We start from the raw sequence: 9,367 nt of genomic DNA, 5'->3' as shown, positions 1-9,367 counted from the left end.
ATTCTATTCTATTCTATTCTATTATTTCTTATCATACTTTTCATCTTTTTACTGATGTTTTCAAACCAAAATGCCTTGTTTTGCTTTTTTGCTCTTCAGTTTGAAAGTCAGTAGCAAATGTTCAAAGTTGCAGTTCTATTCTTCTCCAATATTTTTCTGAATCTCTCTGAAAAGCCAAACTATTCTAATGTTTCCCTTTTTATCTTTAATTCTGAATTTAGAATTATTTTCCAGATAATCTCATTCGCTTCTTTTCTTCATCTAAACTTCTTTCCTCTAACCACCTTTTTACGTCCTCGGCTGTCAGCCTCCACCTCTCTGCCTCTCAGGAGTTTTTATTTTTTCATTTCCTTTATGTTTCCAAACTTCAATCTTCATCTTGTTTTCTGTGAACAGGCTGTGAACAGGCTGCGAACAGGCAGTGAACAGTCAGTGAACAGTCTGTGAACAGGCAGTGCACAGGCTGCGAACAAGCTGCGAACAGGCAGTGAACAGGCAGTAAACAGGCTGCGAACAGGCTGCGAACAGGCTGCGAACAGGCAGTGAACAGGCTGCGAACAGGCAGTGAACAGGCTGTGAACAGGCTGCGAACAGGCAGTGAACAGGCAGTGAACAGGCTGCGAACAGGCAGTGAACAGGCAGTGAACAGGCTGCGAACAGGCAGTGAACAGGCTGTGAACAGGCTGCAAAGAGGCAGTGAACAGGCAGTGAACAGGCTGTAAACAGGCTGCAAAGAGGCAGTGAACAGGCAGTGAACAGGCTGTAAACAGGCTGTGAACAGGCTGTAAACACGCAGTGAACAGGCTGTGAACAGGCTGTAAACAGGCAGTGAACAGGCTGTGAACAGGCGTGAACAGGCTGTGAACAGGCAGTGAACAGGCTGTGAAGCAGAGAGAGCAGAACGTTAGAGATTGAACTAACAGATTCTGGGAGAATAGAGATAGAATGAAGCAGAATGATGAAAAAGGGGTCTCTATGTCCTCCCTCTAATAAAAGTTTAGAAATTAACGATAAGGGTAGAAAGTTTTCTAAACACACACAGCCTGCAGACAGCACTGAGGGTATCACAGAACCCTGACAATGAGCATTTTAATCACAACACTAATGACATTCATGATCTTAACTATTTAAAGGAAACGTCTGACAGCAGCTCAGGGGTCTTTGTCTGTTCTGTTCACTGCAGGTTAGATACTGACGGCTCAGAGCTGCTCAGACCATCACTCTCTATCCAGTTCACTTCCTGTTTCCTAGTCTGCAGCTCTTTGTAATCTGCTGCTCACAGCTTAATTTCACGCAGTCCTGCTTTGGAAACAGGATTAGTCTGAAGTGTGAGAAACTGCAGGCAAACATAAATATCTAAAAATGGGATATTGCTGCAGCTGTTCATGCTGTCACCAAACACAGAGGAAACCCATCAGATTTACAGCAGGAGCTGCCAGGATGAAGCCGCTCTTAATCTAAACTGTTTTGGGATAAAAACAGATTGTTGGATCAGAAAGTGAGGAAAAAAATCCTTATTGTGAGTTTTTCCTCCTGATCTCTGGGGAAATGCTGATCCGATGCTTTAGGGGCTTTATTTTCTCTGCAGACTCTGATCCAGGATCTCCTTTCAGCTTTGCTGAGCGGGCCTCTGAGGGACCGTCTGTATTTCCATGTCCTGCTCGGACAGCAGCCTCTGCTGCTGCAGCCTTTTCACCGCTCGGATCTGTCAGAGCAAAATGTCCTCCTTTAACTGGGAGAATCCAACCAGTCTGCAGGTTGGAAGCATCTCTGGAGGAAATGACCAATCAGCTCAGATCATAAGCAGCAGAGTGGAGCGTTTCCAGGCCAGTTCACACATCCCACCCCCAGGATGTCAGACAGGAAGTCCAGGAAGGATCCCTCCTCAGACACCAGAACCTGACCATGCAGCGGGGAGGCGCCCAAAGGTTGCTGGACAGTGGGACCTCTAAGATGCCTTGCTCAAAGGCACTGAGGGAGCTGCAGTCGGACGGCAGGAGGAGGAAACCTGCTGTGGGGTCTCTCTCTCTCTCTTTCTCTGTTTCCTGTTTATTCATTAAATCAAATGAAAATCTGACAGATTTATTTAAATCTTTCTCCCTTTAACTGTCTGGCTGCACATCGGACTAACGAAGCAGCAGCTGCTAACGTGGACGGCGCCATGATTCACCGGCCGCTCTGGGCCGCTGCCAGCGGCGCCTCAGGCCATGCCGGTGTGTGTCTGCGCCTGTTTTAGCATCACAGTGGGGACCTACATTCTGATTTCCCTATCAAAGTGAGGACATTTTGCTGGTCCTCACTTCCTTCTATGCTAACAGGTTTAGGTCAAAGGTCAGGGTTAAGTATGCACCGGTAATTTATGGAGAGAAATTTGTTCCAAAAATGAAGAACATGTTTTAAAAACGTTTTTGCGTTTCCAGCTTCAGGCTCCTCAGGATGTTTGCTTTAATGCTTGAGCTTCAGTTGCTTTAATTGTTGGTTCAAACAGACGGAGCGGTAAAAATATTCGCTTCCATTAAAACCTTGATGGGATTCGATCTGATGGACATGAAGCACCAGAACATCACTTTTCAAGTCTTCCTGTTGATGAATGAGATCAGGTCTGGACTTTGACTAGGCCACTCTGTCTGGACGTTCCTTCTGGTTCTGCAGCCTCTAGCAGGTTTTCTTTCATGATTGTCCTGATTTAGCTTAATCTCTCATTTCTGACCAGTTTCCCACAGCATGATGCTGCCACCACCATGTTTCAGTGTGGGGATGATGTGTTGAATAGGCCATAGATCAGAAACTAAATCCGTTAGTTCTTTATGTTCTTGATAAACCGCTTTCATGTCTCTCTTTCTCATTGGTTCGGTTTTTTATTTCCATCCTTTCATGGATCTCAGCAGCAAAGTGCAAGAAAACAAAGAACCTTATTAGGACTTTATTTCTAAATCACCCGTTTGCTGCTGTTAGAACCTCATGGAGCACCGACTGGTTTGGAGAAAATCCATCCAGCTGCACATCCACAGCCTGATTCCCAGAGCAGAGAAGAAGCCGGATGTGCTCTTCCTGTCGGATGTTCTGGGATCAGGTGGATCAGTTCTGTCCGGATCCAGTCCCTTCTGCCAGGCTCTGCCATGGTAGGAGGTTGCATCATGGTATGGGACCTTGGTAATTTGGAGCAACATCTGCTGCCCTCGGGATCAGATCTCATCTAGGAAAACGTTGGAAACTGACCTGGGAACTTCTGCTCTTCCTGGTGGAGCTGCTCAGCTGATGTTCGAACATCAATTCTCCACAGCCGCCTGATCAATGACTGTTTCCAGTTGGGGGGTGTAAATAATTGCACTTAATTGATCGTCTAAAGAAAGCCTGAAGGCTTCTGCTGGTGATTCTAGGATAGAAATCAGCGGGGATTCATCCAGGAGGAAAACGTCTTTAGCTTCAGACTCAGAATAACTTTCTGTTTAATCAGTGTTTCCCCTTCTGGACCTGGAAGGACCTGGTTAGATATGATGAGGTAAAGATAGACGTTATTGATCTCAGAGTGGAGAGATTCATCCCAGAGAGCGACTCCTTCCAGTCACAGAGATGGTGGCGGCTGTCTCTCTCTGAGCCGTCAGGAGTCTCTAAATATGGTCGCGATGGTGAGAGGCCGACGGCAGGGAGGTGAAAATGTCCTGATGTGAGATTCATCCACCTCCAGAACCAACAGAACCTCCTCAGCCCGATCAGAACCTACAGAACTCCTGCTTTATGTCTTTATTCAGCGTTTGATGGATCCAGAACTTGATCTGTAATTCCTCTCTCAGTGATCTGGATCCGTTTTTCCTCTTCTTTTGTATTCCTGATGAAGTTCTGCAGCGTCTCTTTAAGAACTGAAATATTCCTTCATAGGAACCAGAACCTCTGATCTTCTGGGCCTGTTCCAGTCTCCGAGGTTCTGCTGACTCACTAAACACCAACATTCAGAAAACGGATGTTCTCATGTTCTGCTCAGCGGTTCCTGACACCAGCTGAGCTCCACAGACAGCAGAACGTCCGGTGGACTGATAAATGTTCTGATGTTCCTCATCTGAACTGAGACCCTTCATGTTCTACTGTTTTAGAACACATTTAATGTAAAAGTCAGCTCATATTCAGAATTCAAACTTCTGAAAGTACTTTAAATATTCCTGTCTAAATGTTTGTTGGTCTCTTATTCCTCCCAGACCAGGAATCCCCAAAGCCGCTCCGGAGGGTCGCTGTCCTGCAGGTTTTAGAGGTTTCTCTTCTGATTAGCATTTGCTCAATTCCAATCATCATAACCAGCAGTGCTGAAGCAGGGAAACCTCTAAAACCTGCAGGACAGCGGCCCTCCAGGGGCGGCTTTGGGGAGGCCTGACCTAGACCCAGCCAGGGGACGCAACAGCTGCTTCTCCATGCTTGGAGAAAATGTCGTTCATCCATACGTTGATTTCTATGGGTTCACAGTCACCTGGTGACATGGAGATAAACACCTGGGTGTCGTCTGCATCGCTATGGTAACTGATGTTGCTCTGAGGTGGATTAGGAGATGACACACAGACCAGCAGGTGGAAGATCTGCATCTCGGGTTAGAGGTGAGCAACAAACCTTCACATCCTGCTTTGGTTCTCTAGCAGCAGGTGTGAAGGTGGATGAATGAACCGACTGAAGACGGTTTTCCCATGAGATCCACATCCTGACTGTTCTGGACCTGCCTTCAGGAGGTTTCTGACTCCCACCACTTCCTCGCACAGACGAAGATCTGTTTTTTCTCTTTTTAGTTCCCGGCAGAAGCACGACAGTCCAATAATTTGATCCCAGCACAGAGAGGGGGGCAGCGTAACCAGGCAGCTGAAAGGCTTCATCAGGAGGTAATAAAGTGAAAGCAAACATTTGCACTTTTCATTCCTCTGGAGCCTGAAACAGCCCAGCACACCTCCTGACTGCAGCTTTATGTGTGATCTGCAGGGGAGATGTTTCCTCTTGTTTCTGAGCAGGAGGATGTTCATCTGGCACGCCTGTTTAAACAAAGAGAACCTCTGCAGGGGGAGAGGGCCGTTTCCCAGGCGCCACCGCTGGCGTCAGAGACACAAATCAAAAGGAGAGCATCTGGGTCCCTCCATAGCAACGGGCTGACTCCGTTTCTATGGTTTCTCCAGGACCAAAGCATGTGGGCTCCGCTCCACCTGCAGCAGGTTAATCACTGCAAACTCTGTCATCTCGCTGGGGTTCAGGGAGCAGATTCCTTCACATCTGCTTGAAGGCTTCTGCCGCTCCCCCCTCCTCAGAGAATCAGGTGAACCTCTAACAGACATCAGGAGGGGGTTCAGCGCTAGCTTTTCCTCAGCTTTCTGGGTTTTAAAGCTCTGAGCTGAAGCAGCAAAGCACACAGATGATGAAGATGTGATTTCGTTTCTAACTTCTTCCCCTCCCCTTGTGCGCTGCCTCCTTGGAGCGGTGGCTGAGTCCGCCTGCTGTTGCCACGCAACCATCAGAGTAACGGGAAACGTTATTGGAGAAGTCGTTAACTAAAGGCAGTGTTAGAACTGAGTCACTTCTTCTGCCCCCTGATTTATCACATCAGCAGAGTGGGAGCTTTTCTCTCTGTGTGACAGCAGCTGATGAGCCCCACCCTGATGGAGACGCCCCCTGCTTCCCCAGAGTCAGAACCACACCCTGATCCACTGACCCCCTTCAGCCGCTAATTCCATTTCCTGCTGCCAGCTTTGCTGAGTGATTGCCCCGACCGGCTCCATGCATGGGGGGGGGTGACTGTGTGAGTGTGAGCGCCCATCTGTTGGAGCAGGTTTCTGCAGAGGAGGCACATTTGGTGAACGAGCAGCGATGGTTCTGCTCAGTTTTTGAGCAGTTTGTGACATTTAATCATTTTTACTCCAACAGTTTGTAGTTTCTGTCCTCTGGTTGAAACAGAGCAAGTAAAGCAGCTTATTGATGAAACATAGCAGCTGCTGCAGCCTTTACTGCAAAAGCCAACCTGAAAATCATTCAGTTCTATTCAGTTTATTTCTATAGTGCCAACACATATCATCTCAAGGCAATTTCCAGTTCACCAGATCATCCAGTCAGATTGATTCAAAGTTTTCTATCTAAGGAAAACCAGTTAATTCCTTCCCAAAAAAAAGAAAAAAGAAAGAAAAAGATTACTGCTTTATAAATAAGTCCCCTAAAACCAGAAGCACATTTTGGGAACTGGTTAATAATGTCAGAATAATTGGTATTGGCACCGGTCAGTATCAGTCTATCTCTACTTGATGACTCACATTTCTTTAATTATTCAGTCGGTTTATTGTTTGGTTCTTATGTAATAATGTTTATTGTTGCAGAATTAATCTGATGCAGAATTAATTTATTGTTTTATCCATTTATTCAGATCCTGCAGCCTAACGAAGGACTTGTAATCTGCTCTCCTCTTCCTCCCTAATTTCAGTCCGTTCTTTGCTTCAGACATGAACCAGAGGAAGGTTTCTGAATCAAAGCTGCGCCGGCCGGCTGCCTTTGGGCTTTAATTTATTCACTGTTACTGGTAAGAACCTCTTAACTGTCAGAAACCATTGTTCCCAGTCCCAAAGGCTAAATGGGAGCAGCTTCTTAATGGGAGGAGCAGAGAAACGCACCTCAGCAGCTTCTGCTGATGCTGTTTTTAATAAGAGTAGGAGTCAAACTGACCATTAAAGTAATGAGGTCAGAGGTCATGAGGGTCACATGGGAAGGGGGGGCTCATGCTTTGCTAACAGCATCTTCTGCACAAAGGGGGGGGGGGGGGTCGTTATTAATCTAATGACTCAGTTCACCTGTTATGGTTTCACCACAGCTTTTCAAAGAGACTGAGCTCCGGACTTTGAGGCCGCTGCAGATTTTTAGCCCCTTTAGCTGCTGTGTTTGGGATCCTGATCCCATTGGTGATCGGTTTGGATCCAGTGGATATCCAACCACCAACTGAACTCTCTGGTCCAATAAAACCCTTTGATCAGCTGTGCTGGGTCATGACCTTTGACCTGTAGAGCCTGAGGTGAGGCATTTCTCTGAGCTTCCCTGCTGAGACGTCCACTCCCTGGAAGATCAGCAGCTTTCTGAGATCTTCTCCTCTCTGGAATCATCGCTGTTTTTAAAAACCTCTTCCTTTTCCATTTTGGTTCAGATTTACCGACTAAAAAAGAAAGAATAAAGTTCACCTGAGATTGGATTAGATTGACTGAATTATATTCTGTTTCCTGCTGATATAAAACTATAGTATAATCTTTCTCCTGTGTGGCTGATGGTCTAGAGCAGGTGAATGTTAATTATTCCACTGGTTGATTCCAACTTCATCCACAGAGAGATTAGTAACAATCTCAGCTTCTAATCTTTGGGATTAAATCAGCAACATTAATCTGGTAATCTCATATTAATGGAAACAGAGTCAAAACAGATGATTTATTAAAAAAGTTGAACACTGAATAGCATCCATTTCTATTATTTACAAAGCTTCCCCTTTGATCTGCTGTTTGAAGCAGGAAGTTAGTTTTTCACCGATGGATTAAGAACAAACCAGATGATGATGATGATGATGATGATGATGATGATGATGATGATGATGCCATCCGGGCTCTGGGCGTCAGAAACCTGGTTAGTTTTTAAAACTCACAGATCACTTACAGATGCTTGTTTCACTGATCAGGTTTTACTTTGTCACTGAGAAAAGTTTATGTTTTAGTTCCAGCAGGAAAGGAGAAAACCACCTCAGGTCTCCTATGGATTACATCCGTCAGCTCTTAGAGTCTCTAGTCTGAGAGTTTTCCTCATTCTGAGTCAGATTAGAAGGAGAACATCTCCTTAAGCAGGAGGGATTTACCATTAGGCAATACTAGGGCCCCAAGTTCCTGGGGGCCCCATAAAACTCTGCTTCCATGTATGGTTAATACAACTATTCCTTAATTATGTTTTTGATAAAAATCCTTTGGCTAAAATGCCATCAGAACGCTGATAATATTAAGTGTGTCTCAGCCCCCCCCCCTTCAGTGTCCACCATATTGGATCAGTCCATTTGCTGCACATGTTCAGAAAGGTCCAAACAGACAGCAGCAAACCATTTGAAAACAAACCATGCAAAGAGCAGTGTTGCCAACTTAGCGCTTTAGTCGCTATATTTAGCCACTTTTCAGACCCCTCTAGCACTTTGATTTCTAAAAAGCTCCTAGCGCCAAATCTAGAGACTTTTTTCTGCTACTGGAGACTTTGGAGACAACATCTAAAAGCAGCGAACTCTGCTCTCCAGAGCGAGTAGATTGGTAACCCCGCCTCCTGCTCTCCTCTATCTTGTCTGCTGTCATGATTCATGCAGCTATTATTTCATCCAAATGAAAAATGGAGAACAGATAAGCAGATCATGGCTTGTCTACAGTGAAAAGAAGGACTGGGTTATTTACTTTGGCCTTTTTGGAAACACAGGAAGGAGCAATCAGCTAAGTGAGCTTAGTGCTTGGAAAAAATCTTTCATTCCTTTAGAGACAGCATGAAAAGTCAGCTGAGTACAAAACATAGAGAGGAAAACAAGAAGAAAAGGGACAAGAAGAGAGGGACACAACCTAGAACAGATAATGGATGTCTATTCTATTAACATTTCTACATCTGGAGAATGGGGCTGTTTGATGTGTTGGCTTCTCCATTCAGAGGGCCTCCTGCCTGTCTTTGCCAAGGGCCCCACATTTCCTTAATCCGCCCCTGCCTAAGTCTTCCTTCTTGTTGCATCTTTTAGAGGCGCTGAATGAAAGTGAAATAAATTAGTTTAAAGTCTTGTTTTATTCGGTCCATAAATTCAGCTGAAAACCTCCAGGTCCTCCTCCGCTGCAGGGACAGTAGAGCAGGACTCCAGGGTCGAGCTGGATCCCGCTCTAAGACTCATGGATCCGTACAAGTTGGCAGAATGTTTGCAGTAAGCAAAGGCTTTCCTCCGCATCATCTCCCCCTTCCACATGGAGACCATGAGCAGCGTGGAGAGCAGGACGCCCCCCAGGGTCAGCAGGCAGAGTCCCGCTATGACGCATCGGTCCAGATGGGCCCCCACGCTGGCTCTCTCCCGCTCCAGGCGCTCCATCTCCCTGGCGGACACGCTGTCCGGGTCCACGCGCACGTCCCTGGGGATGGTGTAGGTGATGGCGACCAGGGAGATGCCGCTGACCAGGCAGGACACGGCGGTGATGAAGCCGTAGTCCACGGAGCTCCGTGAGCCGTCAGAGGACAGCTCATCCTCGGACAGAAGGTAAAGTTCTGTGGTGTCCTCCTCCTGCTCCTCCTGCTCCTCCTCCTGCTCCTCCTGCTCCTCCTGCTCCTCCTCCTGCTCCTCCTGCTCCTCCTGCTCCTCCTCCTGCTCCTCCTGCTC

The 9,367-nt window shown here is 46.5% G+C and overlaps 1 protein-coding gene across 1 annotated transcript; it reads right to left on the bottom strand.

Moving 5' to 3' along the window:
- Positions 1 to 8,652: 8,652 nt before the first annotated feature.
- On the bottom strand, positions 8,653 to 9,334 carry LOC107090845 (transmembrane protein 74-like; the record flags this gene model as incomplete). The annotated part of the gene is made up of 1 exon (XM_015384435.1): positions 8,653 to 9,334. A coding segment is annotated over one exon (531 nt), but the record flags the coding sequence as incomplete, so codon positions are not given.
- Positions 9,335 to 9,367: the final 33 nt, after the last annotated feature.

This window comes from Cyprinodon variegatus, unplaced genomic scaffold (assembly GCF_000732505.1).
Source record: "Cyprinodon variegatus isolate N-32 unplaced genomic scaffold, C_variegatus-1.0 Scaffold312, whole genome shotgun sequence".
NCBI classification, from domain to species: Eukaryota; Metazoa; Chordata; class Actinopteri; order Cyprinodontiformes; family Cyprinodontidae; genus Cyprinodon; species Cyprinodon variegatus.
The sequence above is the reverse complement of the archived record's forward strand: the minus strand, read 5'-3'. Positions and strand labels throughout refer to the sequence as shown.